Source organism: Pelophylax lessonae, assembly GCF_965119305.1.
Source record: "Pelophylax lessonae genome assembly, chromosome: 1".
Taxonomy (NCBI): Eukaryota; Metazoa; Chordata; class Amphibia; order Anura; family Ranidae; genus Pelophylax; species Pelophylax lessonae.
Genome location: NC_138768.1, coordinates 300,276,976 through 300,296,177, shown reverse-complemented (window position 1 = coordinate 300,296,177; position 19,202 = coordinate 300,276,976). Strand labels below are relative to the sequence as shown.

General features: G+C 40.5%; 1 protein-coding gene across 1 annotated transcript in view; it reads right to left on the bottom strand.

Moving 5' to 3' along the window:
- Positions 1-2,470: 2,470 nt before the first annotated feature.
- Positions 2,471-19,202, bottom strand: part of FOXN4 (forkhead box N4) — a 36,116-nt gene continuing 19,384 nt past the window's right edge. Inside the window, exons 3-10 of the mRNA XM_082243922.1 lie at positions 11,799-11,962; positions 11,603-11,703; positions 11,411-11,521; positions 8,922-9,046; positions 8,738-8,834; positions 8,019-8,226; positions 7,006-7,389; positions 2,471-3,455 (exon numbers count right to left, since the gene is read on the bottom strand). Coding sequence (XP_082100048.1) covers positions 3,205-3,455; positions 7,006-7,389; positions 8,019-8,226; positions 8,738-8,834; positions 8,922-9,046; positions 11,411-11,521; positions 11,603-11,703; positions 11,799-11,962 — 1,441 coding nt within the window. The 3' untranslated portion in view covers positions 2,471-3,204. The remainder of the gene's footprint in view (positions 3,456-7,005; positions 7,390-8,018; positions 8,227-8,737; positions 8,835-8,921; positions 9,047-11,410; positions 11,522-11,602; positions 11,704-11,798; positions 11,963-19,202) is intronic.

The window sequence follows — 19,202 nt, the reverse complement described above, 5'->3', positions numbered from 1 at the left end:
GACAGAGATAATAATGCCGATCTTCTGTTCCTGTTGGAACGGCAAAGGTGACACTGGAAGTTGCACCAGGAAAGTTCCTTGCTTTGTAGCTTAGCAGTGGCATGTGATCCACAAGAATGAATGAATGGTAAATTCTGTGGCTGTTAAAATAATTCACATATATGATTTTCAACTGCGTATTTAGCGGTTTACCTGGAGTTCATGGTTAAGCAGACATAGCTAGCCTTTATTACAGATATACTCCTTGGCTGAAATATTTAAATGTGGATCCTTCATTTGCTTAAAGTGTTACTAAACCCAGGACCCTGCATTCACTTTATCTGGTCTCCCACAGTACACAGAACATGGAAATGTGATTATTTTAGTAAATATAAACTGCTAAATACCTTTTCTCATCAACAGTACATATCAGTCTTGTGACTTCTATCAGTGTCTGGTTAAACATTATAGGAGGAGTTTTAATTCTCCTCTGACTGTCCTATGAGGCTGCAGGACCCCTGACCCTCTGTCTGGACAGTGGTGATTGGCCCTGTGCCAATCACATGCACCAGCCCAAAAAAAAAAAACTATAAAGCACTATGCTCTGTTTGGTGCAATACACAACAAACTGAGCATGTGCAGAGTGCCCCCAAGGCTCTGTACTATCAGCAGATAGATTGGGTACTGTAAAAGAAGGGTAGGATCAGAGAGGACAGGATCAAACAGTATTTTTACACAATGCGGTGGATTAACCCCTTAGGTTCTACAGTGAGTATAACAAGCATACTTTACTGCATATGCAGACTGATTTTACTGCTGTGGGTTTAGTAAAACTTTAATATAAAATGCAAAACTAATTTAGCTCCTGTCCTAAATATTTATAAAAAAAATCATCAGATTTGTATTTCATTAAAAAAATTATAGACTGCACTTCTCAGTATTTTAAAACTAGCTATGTATGCTCTATAATGCCCTTTAATGACTTTTCTTTTCTCACTTATTACCTGTGTAGCAGGGTAGTAAAATACACCACAATACTGTCTGAGGACATTGTGAGGTAATTCTATTCAGGACTGTAAACATGAAACCTGTGCATGGTTTATAGTTGAATGGCTGTTATGAAACTATGGCTCAACGCTTTGGTGTTTTACCAATGACTACGATTTATGTAAAGAAAATTTAAAAGGTAACAGTTAATAATGCATATTTTCTATATGCAGACTAAGGGATAGTTTTGTTGTATTCTGTATAAAGTGTGAGCATGCGTTTTATGCTTGGATAAAAAGAAAAATTCCTAAGCTGGAAAGATGTGCCCTCCTATTGTTTTCAGCCAAGAAAGCTGGCCTCTGCTTGATCTTCAACTACCATGATGCTGCACTAGTGATTAGTTATGACGTCAGCCATTGGGGGTTTGACAGTTTAGTTGAGAGCATAACCAATGTGACAGTTACATACTTGGCATGTGACTGTTTTTTTTTTAAACTGTTAAAATGATGAGTTTAGTTCCGCTTTAAGTGGTTGTAAACCTCTGACATGATAAATGAACAAAGCATGTCGTTCTATAGTATGTACTTGCCTCAATCCAAAGCACCAAGTGCAGGTTCTCTCAGCTGTCTCCTCCCTCTGCTATCTGCATGAGTCACTGATAAGTTTATGCCAACTCCACAGCATCCTGGGGGACGACCCCACCTACCTCCAGTAGATGAATGACCCTCAGTTGTGTATGTTCCCTATGATTGTTTGTAGAGGGATGTGTCCATTCTCTCCACTCAGTTCTCAGATTACACTGTGCTTTAGGTGTGCAGTGTGTGATGTCAGCTCCCTGCCCCCTGCCTTCTACTGCTGAGAAATAACCTTTGATCTGTGTACATTAACAGATCTAGAAAAGAGAAGACTGCAAATAAACAGGTAATCCTCTGTGTATCACCTGAGGCCAGTCACTTAACTGGGTATATGTAAAGGTTTACAACCACTTTCATGTTTTCTTGTTAAGTAGAACTAAAGGCAAAACCCTTTTTTTTTTATTTTGGAGTAAGGGAAGTTTTTATGGCATCTGCGTCCCACTGGGGAAATGTCTCTTCCTGTCCTATAGCCAACACAGGAAATTTTTCCAAAATGAGGGAATTTCTGGTTGTCACCATCAGAACTGGAGCCCCTTTTTGAAGTTTTCGCTTTGATCGTTTTTTTTGGTGACAACCCAATAGAGAGGGTAAATTTACCTAATGGGAGCACAAATGGCAATAAAAACCTGGGAGGTGTTGTAATCCCTCTCTACTCTATTTAAAACTAAAATAAAAAATAAAAAAAAGTTTTGTCTTTAATACTTCTTATTTATTTAAACTGGAAAGAATATTTTAGTAAGTAAAATTCTCAGTCATTTTCTTTTTGCTACAACATACCCCTGAAATTAGGAATGGATGTATTGAGTTTTTGAAACCTCATTTTGGAGCAATGCTTTCTCATAAAAATGTTTTCTTCTCCAATTCTGGTAACTGATTTCCACTTCCTACAGACATGGACTAAGAATACATTAATGCAGTGGTGCATACTGCCCTTTGCCATAAATTGCTCCATGCGTTTCCTAGGAATTTCGCTTGCTTGGTGGAAACAAATCAAGTGTTAAGTTGATTCCAGCAGAAATGACAACCTTATGAGTTAAAAACACCCTAAATAGTAAAACTGGACAAATACACAGTAATTATTATTATTGTATCAGGTGAGGTGGAGTTACAACGTATCAAATCTTATATTGTCAGACAGGAATCACAACTGCTCTGCAACATGTTCTATTGGCTCTTTGACAGCAAACTAAATTTTAAAAATCATAATATTTTGAGTGCTATTGAAGTCACATTTGTCTCTATTCTATTGGCAACAATTACCATACTGAGTTCAGTGCAGCTTGCATTTTCATACCAGAAGGCTGGATGTCGAGAGTCAATGGGATTTTTATAGATCACCAGAAACATTCTATTGTAGCATATATCCCAAGAAAAAAATCTGCTTCTCGTTTGCTTCAGGAATTCTGTACTGCTTGCCCACTTTGATTCTGAATGGCTTATAAATGGTATAAACAGATACAAATAAAATGTACATTGATGGCCAGAATATAAAGGCAGCTCTTGCAACGTGTAGAAAATATGTGAATGCACATATTGGTTCCTCACATTCTGCTTCAGTGTTGTTGTTTCTGGTGCCTGTGCAATCTACAGTAGGCCGTTAGGCCTATAGCAAAGCAATGGGTTTATTGCCCTGTCCCGCCACACACTGGGACGGTGTCACATTGTCCAAATTTGCATATGTGGTGTACAGGCTGGTAACTTGAAAGTCTGTAAAGGAGTGGTCACTGCTGCTAGAGACTGGTGTCAGACCAATGGTCCCCAAGTCACAGTCTGATAGCTGGATGGGGGAGTTGCTAAATGCAGCTAGTGTGTCCAGATTAAAGCTTTCATCCTTCATGTCTTCCCATATGTTACCTTGAAAAGAAAAAAACAATATAAGTATTATTATATCACTAATAACATTATTAAGAGTCACTAGTGTGCACAGTGGGCCCTGTTTTGAGTATCTTAAGTGTCTTAAACCTGGAACTTTAACCATAACAACCCAATAGAAAACAATATTCTTTATTAATAAATATTCTATAAAAAGTAGTGTGTGCTATAAATTGCCCCCATTATTGGTCCTGTTTCTTCTTCCTGGAGACTTCAATTTTACTGAAGCCCAGAGCCCCTGAGCAGGAGTAAATCTTTAGGCTATCAGCAGATGGGTCTCTACATTTGAGGCACAATGCTGAAAAATGGAAAGTAACTGAGCATGTGCAGAGCAGAGTGAAAGCGGCCAGGCTGAAGTGATCTAGCAGGGCTTATGTAAACCTCAAACATGACATATGAACAAAGCATACCTCTCTATAGTATGTACTTGTCTAAATTAAAAGCACTAAGTGTTGTTTCTGTCTGCTGCTTCGTTTTTATGCTATCAGCATCAATCACTTCTGACAAGTTTTCCTGACACCAAGAGAAAAATGGCGACAGGCAAGGGACCTTCAGCAGATTGACAGTCTCAGCTGTTCCTGTGTGAAGGGGGTGTGTCCCTTCCCTCCAATCAGTTCTTAGGGCTCTCCTCACTGAGCTCTGCAGAGTGTAATTTCAGCTCTCCATCCCTTTTCTCTGAACTCTCAGACAAGCTTTATAAATTCAGCACTTTGAATGAATATAGAGAAGGTAAAATTGCAGATAAACAGCTTATGAAGGCAAAATTGTTTTATCTCTGTTTATCACCTGAGGTCAGTCACTTCACTGGGTATATGGAAGGGTTTACAACCACTTTAAAGCGGAGTTCCACCCAAAAGTGGAACTTCCGCTTTAGGGAGTCCTGACCCCCCGACATGCTACATTTGGCATGTCATTTTTTGGGGGGGGGGAGCGGGTACCTAGTTTTGACAGGTACCCGCTCCCACTTCCGCTCGGAGCGCCGCGGCGCCCTGAGCGGAAGTTCTCCTCTCCCCCTCCCTCTCTGCAATCTTCTGGGACACGTCAGAGGTCCCAGAAGATTGCCGGCCAATCACGGCGCGCAGCGCGACTCGCGCATGCGCAGTGGGTACCGGGCTGTGAAGCCGCAAACTGTAACAGCCGGGTGCCCACAGCAGTGATGCCGGCGCCGAGGGAGAGGATCGAGGCTTCCGGCGGCCGCATCGCTGGACCGTTGGACAGGTGAGTAAATGGCTGGAACTCCGCTTTAAGTGTCTTCAGTAATGACTGCCTTTGTTGCCTCAGAGCAATTAGTCAGATTTAAATTATCCCTGAAAACTGACAGCTGGAAATGAATTGCTAACGCGGAACTAAATTAATCAATTTAACGGTTTCCAAAACAGTTACATTCAAAGCATGCCGAGATTGCTAACTGTCACATTTGCTTGTGCTCTCAACCAAACTATCAAACCATCAAATGGCTGGTGTCATAACTGACCATATGTGCAGCACCATGGCAGTTGCAAACAGAGGCAAAGATGGCAGCTTCTTTGCTGAAAAGGATAGGAGGGTTTAGTTTCCCGCTTCAACCATTTCCTAGACTAGTGCACCGAGCACAAAGCTCAGTGCTGATAGAATGTTATCCTTTTTGCTGCCAGGTCCTTACATCGTACGGACTTTACAGCAGGGTATTTCACACACAATCCAGTCCCTGCAGTGCAGTGACTCTTGCCTGTCAGGTATAAGCATTAAGGTGGCAACGCTGCTGCCTGATTGCTCACACACCTCAAGTACTGACTCCCTCGTCGCTTATAGAAAATGGCGGGTACTGAAGCTTGTCGCCATTTCATGGGTGCACACACATTTAAGGTTGGTATCTATTTACTCGGTGCAACCTAGTCTTTTACATTTTACCAAAAATTTTAGTTTATTGCGTTTAGACCTTTGGGGTAATAACGTGTGACATAAACATAAAGAATTGGAACTACCACTATTTTATTCTCTAGGGTGTCTTCTTTCAGAAAATATACATTGTTTGGGGGTTTTGTGTAATCTTTAGGCCGAAAATTATTTTTTAAACATGTGCAAAAAATGCACAAACGGCTCTGGTTAAAAGGACGTAGTCGTTTTATCATTTCAGGGCAAAGTGCCAGTGGTTGTGACAGGCACTCCCCCTCCCAACCCATTATTACTCACCTTTTCAGCAATACATCTGTCAATGATTCCTCTATCACAGTTGGCACCAGAATACCCAGATTCAGCTGTTGCTGCAGCCTAGAGGCAGTGGTGACGTCCACCACTCCATTAAGTGATAGGCCTAGTGTTTGGCCAAGAGACATGAGCAATGTCACACTGGAGAATGTCACATACTCCCCTATACCAGGAAGCACTGGGTATTTTGCACTAATTGAGGTAGATGCAGGTGTAGTGAGGTATCACTGGAAAGATGAGTTTCAGCAGACAATGTCACTTTGCACTGAATGAGCAAAGTGATGGTGTCTCTTTAATCTATGTTCCCACTTTTACAGCTAGCAGCCAACACTTTGCCCAGTTGCTAGCAGATAGAGCCAGTTAAATGCTCTGGTTCCCGCTAATGATCAGGAACCATTAAGATTGCTTCCTGACCATGTAATTACTATGTCCACTATGACATAAATACAAAAAAAGCCATGAACATTTTTAAATATTAATCTGCCAGCTGAGCTGCATTGTGTAGAAGTGGTTTGGGTGGTTAAAGTAGGGGCTGTCCCAAAAATAATGTACGTTGCTTTGGGGACTATAAATTGTTTTCTGCCAGCAAAGGGCTACACTGTGGGGAATTGGGGAATCTTTTAAACCACAACTCTACTAAAAGCGTAGTTGTCTTTAAATTAAATTCTAAATGGTTTCTATATTATACCAGTAATGCCCATTATTATTTATTTTTTAAGCTTAAAGTGTAAGTTCACCTTTACAGGAGGCCGCTTCACCGGTCTGTGGATTTGAAATCCTCCTGGCTTTATCTCTTGGTCAGTGCTGTTCATTTGACAGTGCTGGCCAATTAGAATTCCTCTTGTCTGTACATGCTGAGAAGTACGGCTAAGAGATTAAGCTGTGGGGATTTTAAATTCCCGGATCGGTGAATCGGTGGCCCGATGCCTGACAGCAGGGGATCACGGGACACTGGTACAGCGGGACTGGATGGGATGAGGTGCAGTGTAAGGTCACCTTACAGATTTTCTGTAAAAGTGAACTCACACTTTAAAGCATATTAGTCTGTGGAGTAATTCGGTTTTCCCTTCTCAATAGCAGTATACACTATCAGAGATTAGAGCAGAATATTAATAAAGCGTATCTATGGTCAAAATGTAAAATCATATATTCCTTTTCACTTTGGATTTCAACTATTTCTAGCCTCCTCCTATAAATCTGAATGATTCTTTGTATTGCTAATACAATACTAATGTTCTAAAACTGAAGTGTATGCTGTGAATATAGATTTCCTTTAAACATTAATAACGTCCTTGGTAATAACATGTCTATCTATCTTTACAATCTTTTCACACTGTAATCCTACCTTGTAAAGCAAAATCCATGATGCTGGGATCAAGTGAGTCCACCTCTGTGTTCACGTCTGAGGTAAAGCCGAGGAAGTCAGATGAACCTCTGCCTATTATGTGCTGGTGTAGTGGGCTCTGTGTCATCTGTGGTAGCATGTGGAGTGGAGGACTTTGGGCTGGAGCAGGAGAACTTGATGCTATTCTTGCCTGAGTCTGAATTTGATGATGTAAAGGTATGGACTGTAAGGACAATGTCATGACTGGGTGGGGTTGTAGCTGAGTAATAGGCACTCTTCCAGGAATGCTCCCAATATTTGTCATTGTTGGTGTTTCTGGAGCTGTCAGCTTAGATGGAGCTTTGCAGTTTTCAGGTCTGTCCATAATCAGTTTATCCAGTTCATCTACAAAAAAAAAATAAGGGAAAACTATATTGTCAGGGTATGTAAACAAACGAATGTGTACTTTTTAGTAGTCTGATTGCAAAAGTAAACAGCTTTTGTTTTCTACTGAGAGAGTCAGACACAGGGGATATATGCTGAATACTCCCCCTCCTTATAGGAACAAACATGCACATTCGCCCAAAGAGAACATGCATGTTTTTTAAAAAGATCTTTTGCCATTACACTATAATGCTGTGTACTACTATACTGTATTTAAAGCCCAATTGTACATTCTTATATCTTTATTACTTTTATTTGTATCTTAGTGTTGCACCAAGATTTTAAAAAAAGGTCACAAAAGCCCAACTCCCTGACACCCCCCTGAACCCTGCCTGTAAGAAGCAGAGCCATGTTGATTAGAGCAGTGCTCAGGGGGTGTGTTGGACCACAGGAAAGCCTGTATGTAATAGCCACAGTCCCACTCTGCTATGTGTTGCCAGCACATGTTTTTTTTTTTAACTCCTGCTGCAGAAGAAAAATGAAAATGGCATATGTATTACTGTATATACAGCTTGACTGCATTACAGTAATACATTAAAAGGATTAAGTTAAGCGATTCTATCAAACTGACCTGCTTTGTATGTTCTCACCTGGGTTAGCCATACTCCTACGAATTGCTGGTAGATCTTTCCTCTTCCACTTCTGCATCTCCTCTTCCATTTTGTCAATTTTAGCTGGATTTAATGCCCAGAGGCATCCCTTGCGGGAGGATCCACTCAGCTTGTTCTCCACCTTTTCAAAGCATTTATTAAGGGACAGATTGTGCCGAACTGAGTTTTTCCAGCCATCTGGCGCTGTCTGAAATGAGGTACAATAGATAGCTGTTAAAACAGTAACCTACTTATTCATTGGAAATAGCAACATTCAATAAGTAAAATCCTATACCAACCAAGGATATGAATTTAAACTAAAGACTCTACCACCTACTTATTGTTGCTAATTACCTATTTAATTAAATACTATAATGTCTGTCTTTAAAAACTGATTGGTTGTTATGGAGAGAACAAGTCTTTTTCAGACCCATTAATTCAAACTTGGATTTACATATTGAAAAAATATTCCCCTGTTTTTAATGAAAAAGATGCCTATGTTAACACTTTCATGATACAATTTGAAATATATTACAAGTATCTAATACTATAACAAAAAATGAAAATGATAGAACAGTGTATTTTTTTGTAGAAATGGAACATTGTGATAAATTCTAATAAATGCTATCTGAGAAAATCACGAAAATAAATCTCTTCGGTTTTAACAATGACCGGAGGCCTTAAACAGCAGACTGATTAGAAAACAAAGACTGCCGTACCTTAAAATATGGAAAGTGTTCCTTCATGAAACTGTAGATTTCACTCACAGGCAGGCTGCCAGTTTTGCTGTTTTTTAAGGCCATTGCAATAAGGCAACTGTTATGCAGAAGCAATAAGAAAACACATCAATGACGGACAAACTTATGACAATGCATGATAATCTTCAAAGAGAAGTTCACTCACCTGTATGAATATATAGGCTTTGGGTAGTTTTTAGGGTGCACATCCTGTGCAGCATGCGCTGTTAGGCGTGCCTGAGCATATGGCTGTGGCCTGTAGGAGCCACTAAACATCGTCCCAGGAGAACACTATAAAAAATGGCAAAAAAGTTAGCTTTGACAAACATAAATTTTATACTACTGATATATTATAGTCCTTTACAAAATAAAGTATGTATGTCGTTAAAACCTAAACAATATAGCGAATTTATGAGACTTGGTGAGCAAAGCCACCTATAAGTCTGCTAGGATTGTGCTGCCATCCCCTTAAATATTCCCTTTAATGCACAATGATGAATCAGAAAACAGAAATTAACCCTTTTTTACCCAAAAGCATGTCAACACACTGCACGGATGTGAACTAGCGCAAATAAAATAATATAAGAAAAGAAAAAGCGTGCACATGCGGTAAACTTGCATTAAAACTCAGAGATGTGAACGGCCCCTTTTAGAAAAGGTATTTACTACATGCCAGCTGGGCAGACAGGAAATATTTAGCCAGTTCTCTACTGATCTGTGCTGAAATAAATCAAAACTGCTATGTGTAGCTATAGGTTAAGTGGGATCTTTCAAAGGGTCTGACAGTTGTCTGAGTCACTGACTTGGATCAAAAGTGCATATCAGGTGTTGGGACACCTGATAAACATATGCTAATTTTGGGTCAGTAGTTCCAAAAGTATAATGAAGCACGGATAAAGATGATAGTGCAAAACTATACACCATGGATGTGTAAAAAGATAATCAGCGCAAACCAAATAAATAAAATAATATGCAATCTCGTGCACAAGGCTGCAAACAATCAGTGCCAAACACAAAAACACCTGTGAAATTAATGAATAATAATATTGCTGCGCCAAGTGAGCATAAATCAATAGGAGATAAATCAGTGTTAATAACAAGTGATAAATCGATAACATGTGTAAATGAATCCAGTGAAAAAAATAGTCCCAATCAAGTGGTGCAAATCACTAGAGATTATTAATAAATAGTCCCAAAATCATATATCAAAAAGTTGTGTCAAATAATGTGACTAAAATCTTCATCCAAAATATTTGTGATTAAGGGTGCTGCATGCTCCACTCCAAAGTGCTCCAAGTGACTGGTGACAAACTAGCAGCTCACCTCAAGGAGAGACTCCACAGAGCCAAAACACGCATATATGTAATAATCCAATAGCCTGGTCTTCCAATCACCACCTCCTACTTCTTTCTCCAAGTATATACAGCATCGGTGTGGGGATACAAAAAACACAGGATCTAGTGCTCTCTGCTATGATGGGTTTATTTCAGCAGCATAGATATAAGTATTACACTTACATTTGTTGGCACTTAAAGCAGTGCGGGCTGTCAGCACATCAAAAACTCTATCTGCCTGTATTCTCCCGGGAATCAGCGTGATGACGCACAGGCTCCTCCCCCGTACGCGTTCCGTAATGATCTCCGCTGACGAAGTAACGCGTATGGGGGAGGAGCCTGTGCGTCATCACGCCGATTCCGGGAGAATACAGGCAGATAGAGTTTTTGATGTGCTGACAGCCCGCACTGCTTTAAGTGCCAACAAATGTAAGTGTAATACTTATATCTATGCTGCTGAAATAAACCCATCATAGCAGAGAGCACTAGATCCTGTGTTTTTTGTATCCCCACACCGATGCTGTATATACTTGGAGAAAGAAGTAGGAGGTGGTGATTGGAAGACCAGCTATTGGATTATTACATATATGCGTGTTTTGGCTCTGTGGATGCTCTCCTTGAGGTGAGCTGCTAGTTTGTCACCAGTCACTTGGAGCACTTTGGAGTGGAGCATGCAGCACCCTTAATCACAAATATTTTGGATGAAGATTTTAGTCACATTATTTGACACAACTTTTTGATATATGATTTTTGGACTATTTATTAATAATCTCTAGTGATTTGCACCACTTGATTGGGACTATTTTTTTCACTGGATTAATTTACACATGTTATCGATTTATCACTTGTTATTAACACTGATTTATCTCCTATTGATTTATGCTCACTTGGCGCAGCAATATTATTATACACCATGGATCTCTAAACTTTCCAAACAGTGAGCCAGTTTACTGTACTTCAGACTTCAAGGGGGCCGGGCTGTGGCCAGTGTGAGTAGAAAATGCCCTGGGAGTAAATGCTCTATCACTGGTAGCAGTGGTAGAAATGGTGACCCATTGTTGGTATCAGGATAAAAAATAGTTCCCCATCATTGGCATCAGTGGAAGGAATGGTGCCCCATTACTGGTGTCAGTGATGGGAAGTGTGCCTCAAGGGCCAAATATAGGCAAGCAAAGGGCCGCATCTGGCCCCCAGGCCACAGTTTGGCGACCACTGCTATACACCTTCAAAAGCATCAGAGACAGCTCTCACATTATAGTTCAGACAGATTCTGTTTAAGGGCAATTATAAACCTTCATGTATTACAAGAAAAACAACTCACCTGCTGGGGAGCCTGAGACAGTGCATAGATTTGTTGAGAATGGGACTGATACAGAGGCTGTTGGGATTGAATACCAGGAGACAGATGTCCACTCAAATTGAACTGGTTCATCTAATGAAGAATAAAATATAAATAACTGTGTACATACAAATTACAATTGCTATGATGCAGTTGCAACATATTACCACTTACACTGGATCCATGGGAACTCATGGTATTAAGACCAAGAATGCTTTGCTGCAAGCTGACAGGTATATGAATCATTTGTCCAGGAACTGTGCTGGCCAGCTGACCTACGTACAGTATATAAAAAAAATGTAAAAGGTCACATAACGGGAATCATTTAACACAGCTGGATCAGATTTTACTAGTGTGACACTCCATATACCTGTTTGTTGTATGACCGAGTTCTGTGAAGGAAGACTGAATTCCATCCTGTTACCGGTCATCTGCTGTAACCTGGGTACATCCACTGAAGTCAGCCATGACAAAGACTGTAAGTCGTTAGGAAGGTCATCATCTCGCATTTGTGAAGCGTCTGAAGCTGTAAGTCTGCAAGCATTGAGAATAAAAGGGAAAGATAAATATTGAAATGAAACCAATCATATTTATAAAAATAAATAATAATAAAATTATACACATATGACAATAAAATAAATACTTGATATTCATATATACATACAGTATCTCACAAAAATTAGTACACCCCTCACATTTTTGTAAATATTTTATTATATCTTTCATGTGACAAAGCTGAAGAAATTAAACTTTGCTACAATGTAAAGTAGTGAGTGTACAGCTTGTATAACAGTGTAAATTTACTGTCCCCTCAAAATAACTCAACACACAGCCATTAATGTCTAAACCGCTGGCAACAAAAGATAGTACACCCCTAAGGCCCCTTTCACACATGCGGATCGTTCATTTCATCAGTTTAGTCACGTCAAAATGGATGAAGTATTCATCAGTTTTTCATCAGTTTTTTTACATCCACTACCAATGCCAAAAAAACGGATGAAAAACTGACTGTTTGTCAGTTTACATCCATTTTTCGTCCGATTCGTTTTATTAAACGGAAGAAAAATAGAGCTTTGATTAATTGAAAAAAACTGATGATGATGGATGCGGATGTAAACTAATGTAAATGGATGATCATCCATTTACATCCAATTTTCCATAGAGATGCATTGATGTCCGTTTTTTCTCTGTCAACAGATGGATGAAAAACTGACAAACGGACAGCATGTGTGAAAGAGGCCTAAGTGAAAATGTCCAAATTGGGCTCAATTAGCCATTTTCCCTCCCCGATGTCATGTGACCCATTCGTGTTACAAGGTCTCAGGTGTGAATGGGGAGCAGGTGTGTTAAATTTTGTGTTATCGGTTGAAGGGGTGGGATTGGTCAGCCTGTCAGTGCTCAGATCATACGCCGCACACTGCATCAAATTGGTCTGCATGGCTGTCGTCCCAGAAGGAAGCCTCTTTCAAAGATGATGCACAAGAAAACCTGCAAACAGTTTGCTGAAGACAAGCAGACTAAGGAGATAGATTACTGGAACCATGTCCTGTAGTCTGATGAGACCAAGATACATTTATTTGGTTCATATGGTATCAAGCATGTGTGGGGGCAACCAGGTGAGGAGTACAAAGACAAGTGTGCCTTGCCTACAGTCAAGCATGGAGGTGGGAGTGTCATGGTCTGGGGCTACATGAGTGCTGTCGGCACTGAGGAGCTACAGTTCATTGAGGGAACCATAAATGCCAGCGTGTACTGTGACATACTGAAGCATGACATGATCCCCTCTGGACCAGAGGGCAGTATTCCAACATGATAACGACCCCAAACACACCTTTAAGACAACCACTGCCTTGCTAAAGAAGCTGAGGATAAAGGTGAAAGACTGGTCAAGCATGTCTCCAGACCTAAACCCTATTGAGCATCTGTGGGCCATCTTCAAACGGAAGGTGGAGGAGCGCAAGGTCTCTAACATCCACCAGCTCCGTGATGTAGTCATGGAGGAGTAGAAGAGGACTCCAGTGGCAGCCTGTGAAGCTCTGTTGTACTCCTTGCCCAAGAAGGTTAAGGCAGTGCTGGAAAATATTGGTGGCCACACAAAATATTGACACTTTGGGCCCAATTTGTACATTTTAACTTAGGGGTGTACTCACTTTTGTTGCCAGCAGTGTATACAATAATGGCTGTGTGTTGAGTTATTTTGAGGGGACAGCAAATTTGCAGTTATACAAGCTGTACACTCACTACTTTACATTGTAGCAAAGTGTCATTTCTTCAGTGTTGTCACATGAAAAGATATAATAAAATATTTACAAAAATGCGAGGGGTGTACTCACTTTTGTGAGATACTATATATATATATATATATATATATATATATATATATATATATATATATATATATATATATATACTGTATATATATATATATATATATATATATATATATATATATATATTACATTTCACAATACTATTGGGTTATTTTGCTCACATCCCTTGGGGACTTCTTAAACCTGATCTCAACACTTCAGTTCAAGATCCCTGCTGCTGTGGCTTTTTTTTCAGCTCCATTTTACATTATGCAAGTTTACACAAGGCAGTGCTCTCAGTCCTATTTCTTCCTCTTTTTGCTATGTTGCACCCTCTAGTGTGTGTTGCTAGTGTTAGTACAGGCAAAATATAGTTTGGCTCTGGGATAAAGTCATTGAATCTGGGTCAGGGGTACTAGAGGCAAGGCCAGAATGACTTATACAGACATTCCTCTGGTGCTTCCCCCTGGTACCTTGAAATTTTGGAGAACATTCTGCAACTAGTGGGTGGAGGTAAGGAGGGGCTGTTCTGCATATTTATGGAGTCTTAGCCAATCCCCAGGAGTGAGCCTGGTAGGGGACTGAGGAGCCCATAAATTGGAATGAGGCATGTTGGGAAAAGAGTCAGGGGAAGATGCAGAAGAAGTGCTGAGAGAAGCGGTCAGTGGCCCTTGAGGGGTTCTTACCGGGAGGAGGGGACAGCTGGAGCCCGGGAGGCTGGTCTGGAAGGATTCCACCACAGGAGACAGTTGGAGGGATTTAAGCCGAAGAGGCATCGAAGGGAGCAAGGAGAGGCAATAAGTAGATCAGCATGGGGCAAGGACAGACAAGGGGGAAGACTGCTAGCTGTACCAGTGCTCCCTTGAAGACAGCGGTGTGCCACGTCTTCATCAAACCTTGCCCTGGGGAATCTCCATGTACATGTCAGTCAGGAGGACTGGGAAGAGGAAAGTAGCCAGGTGCGGCTGTTGGCAGTCAGGCAGGCTAGAAACTTCTGCAAGCAGCTGAACTAGGTTCAGTGGTCACAGTGAAGCAGAGGGTGATGTAATGTGCTGTTCATTCCTTATGTGCTACTTTGCTAAGGGACTGAGAGTTCCTGCCTGTAATGGGCCGTTGCTGAACTGACAATAGACTGTTAGTTCCCCCAATAGACTGTTAGTAGCCAGCAGAAGCTGTACAAAAAGGAACACAGTTTGAGCAGGAGGAAGGAAGAAGAGGAGTCTGTAAATAGGGAGGAAGTGTCCCTGAAGTATTGTTGTTGTCACACTGGGCATCCCATAATCTCTTACCCCATCCAAGTTATTATTCCCTAATAAAACTACAAAAACAAGCCAAAGACTGATTTCTGTGTCCAGATGAAAGAAGGAAATGGTGTGTGACTGGCTGTGCAGCAGTGGGGAACCCTGACTTTAACAACTCCTACGGGGGTAGTGCTACAGCTATATAACTAAATGTGATATACATATTTTAGACTGTATTCACACCTCAGCGTTCTGAATGATCGGCAGATTTGACGCAATTCTTCCCGCCATTTCAAAGCGCCGAGGTGTGAATGACGAATCGCAGAACGCACATTTGAGACGCCATTTATTTGAATAGCACCTAAAATCGTGGTGTGGTTCTTCCGCGATTATCATGCGATAAATCCAGCTGCAAATCGCGGCTACCCATATCGTTTGAAGCATGTCACCCAATACCAGCTCCTGAACTTTTTTTAAACTACAAGCTTCAAGCGATGCGGGTTGCCACAATTTATCGTGCAACAATCGAGGCAGAACCTCACCGCAATTTTAGGTGCCTTTGAAATGAATGGCATCTCAAATGTGTGTTTTGCCATTCACACCTCGGCGCTTTGAAAGTGCGGGCAGAATCGCCGAAAATCTGCCCGCAATTCAAAACGCAGAGGGGTGAATGCAGCCTAAATGATTTTCTGTATCTTTCTGTATCTGTATTATTTAGCCTCTTTTCTACTACCAAAATGGCTGACGCTGTGTAACTGCATCATAAAAGGTTCCATATGCTGTTGATCTCTGTTATTAATAATTGTATTGAGAATGCATTAACAGTGTATTGTTTTATACAGTATAAGGTGGAACGTGGAACATATCCTCATTTAATCTATAGTTTAGAATGATGTTTCTCTTCTTTTAGCATTAGGCTTTCAATACAAATTTTTGATAAGCAGATGTGGATGCGGGTTATAGAACATCACTGGACGAATTGTATAGTACACCAATTCTTTATAAATCAACAAAACACACGTGAACATTTTAGATGATCAATTTTACAGGTATTTGCTATGAAGCATTCAGTTCTGGTCTATATCTGCCTTTAATTAAAACATACAGAATTACATTGTTAAAAAGAGCATATAACACTTTATTCAATCAGAATAGTAATGTATTGAGCTACGACACATCTCCTGCCTCCTCCAGGTCATGTAGTGCCAGCCTGAACATTTTAGATTGGATTGTGAACAGTCATCAGGGAAAGTGGTCTCTGTTCCAGGACATAATATCCCTTTGCAATTTTGCAGTATAAAAAGGCTGTAGTGTGAGTGAGAGGACACAGCTGACCTTTATTCCTGCTCTCTCATTGGCTGAATCATAAACAAACTAGATCAAACAACATCATTTGAAAGCTGGGCAGGCCTGGCTGCTTTGCAACAGTTGGTTCTGTTATTGAATGATTGCCCATTGTGTCCACAAACGGCTAGAGCCGACTGACACGTGTCTCTATTGTTTTGTTTTTAGGTTAATTGTTTCTCTTTTTCATCATCCTCCCCCTCTTCTTTACCCCTCTCTACAGACCCTGCATTAATCTAGCTGAATGACAGCAGACAAGTAACGCACAAAAACGTGCCATCTGCCACCCGCCTGGTGCCTACTGGCCTGAAAGAGGGAGCTCGTGATTTTTCTTATTTTGAATCGAAAGGTCGGATGAGTGGTGTGAAGAGTCAAAACCCTGTGCGAATACCTCCTGTCATGTGGCAAACCTCCTTCCAGGCCTGTAAAGCACTATCAAACATTGTGTTAACATATAACAGGGCAATGCTCACTATAGAGCTCACAGGATCACAAAATGTTACTTAATAAAGCTGCTTTTTTCACTACCGCTGCTATAATCTCATTATACCAATATGCTGCTCATATCAGCTGGGTTGCAGGTTTGGTTAACCATTCAGCCATTCTGTAATGCTCAACTGACGATAAGAATTGTATTGTTTGTATTTGTTACATACTCTCTATAGAGAAAAGTGACACATATATCAGGACGAGCCAGGGGACAGTGTATTGTTCAATAGATTCCACAGCTTTTCTTTGCTCAGGTATTATATATGTATAACTCAACATTTGGATTAATAAATAAATCTACAGATTAAAGTAATCAACAGCAACCAATTAGAATTACAAGTTTACTAATCTGAATACAAAAAATAAAATCTGGTTAGTTGCTATGGGCTACATTTCATTGCTGGTAACATAGGCCATGCTGGTAGGGTATTGGCTCTAGTATGTGTGTATGTTAGTATGTATGTGAGAGAGGGACCTTAGATTGGAGGAGCCTTGAGAGCAGGGACTGACGGCAACGTACAGTATATAAAGTACAGTGTAAATTTTCAGTACTATATAACATACCTGTGCAAATCAAATATGTACTGGCTTCCCTCACTGAGATCTAACTTTCTAGGATACAATAATGGTAATGAGGCAGTTCCCACAGTTATATTATTTTTTGCTATCAGCTAGAAACTCATCAGTTAAATACAGGTAGGAGTCTGTTACTAGCAGTTTTTGTAGCTGGATAGCCAGTAAATATACAGCCCAGTTCTAAAATTACAACCAATTCAAGCATTTATACAAAAAAAAAAAAAACAATCTGGCTATTTAGGGGGCCGTAGAGGCTTGCAGTTGGGTCCAGGAATTTTCCCAACGTGCTGCTGCCAACAATCATGTCCTAATCTTTTCCTAAAGAAACTGAAATAATTATTTTACCCCCCATTCACACCGGTGCGACTTGTCATGCGATTTGACTGATCAGAGTTGCATGACAAGTCGCACCCTATTTTTGGCTATGGAACTGTTCAAAAAGGTGCGACTCCATTTTGCACCGACTTTGAAAAGGTTCCTGCACTATTTTTGGTGATTCCATGTGCGACCTACCTTCACATCTGTGTATGAAATTGCACAGATGTAGGCAAGCCGCACATGAAATCGCATTACCAGAGGTTACTGAGCATGAGTCAGTAATCTAACTCGGAGAAGTCACAAAGGCTTCAAAGAACCTTTAGGGCTACTCTATGGGGCAATAACAAGTTCTTTGGGCTGTCAGAAGCACTATCAATCAAACACATGCCATTTTTTCCCCTAGTTTGATCTTTTATGTTTCTTAATCCTGTATGAACTAAATAGCCATATTTTACAGCTTCTGAAATGTGCCACATTACTTTCACTGTACTACTAAAATTAAGTCTGGTAATATAACAATTACGATCAAAAATCACATTTATTATTTTCACATAGATCATATATGATATATACAGGCATACCTCACTTTTAAGTACACAATGGGACCAGAGCATGTATGTAAAACGAAAATGTACTTAAAGTGAAGCAATACCTTTTTTCACTTCTCGATGCATGTAAATACACTAGCTCCATAGGAAATCTTGGTCAGCTTGACATGGCATTGCTCCCAAACCATGTGACAAGGATGCCAAGCTTGGGGAGCATGTTAAGGGGATCCAGGACTATGACATAGTAGATTACCTAGGCAAGCTGGCCAGCCACAAACAGGATATGTTGTAGTCCTGGGTCCCCTCTCGGTGCTTCCTAAGTTTGGTAGCCCTGTCACTTATGGTTTGGGAGCAGTGCCATGTCAAGCTGACCAAGATTTCCTATAGACGCCAATGTTAAAAACCGGGAGTAGTGTCATGCCAAGCTGAACAAGCTGTGTCCTTACTCGCGAGTGTACTTAAAGTGAGTGTACTTAAAGCGGAGTATGCCTGTATATATATATATATATATATATATATATATATATAGAGAGAGAGAGAGAGAGATAGATATATATCTATATATATCTCTCTCTCATATATATATATATATATATATAATCATATACACTATATTACCAAAAGTATTGCCTTTACACATGCGTGACCTTTAATGGCATCCCAGTCTTAGTCTGTAGGGTTCAATATTGAGTCGGCCCACCCCTTGCAGCTATAACAGCTTCAACTCTTCTGGGAAGGCTGTCCACAAGGTTTAGGAGTGTGTCTATGGGAATGTTTGACCATTCTTCCAGAAGCGCATTTTTGAGGTCAGGCCACTGATGTTGGAGAGAAGACTTGGCTTGCAGTCTGCGCTCTAATTCATCCCAGTGTTCTTTCAGGTTGAGGTCAGGACTCTGTACAGACCAGTCAAGTTCCTCCACCCCAAACTCGCTCATCCATGTTTTTATGG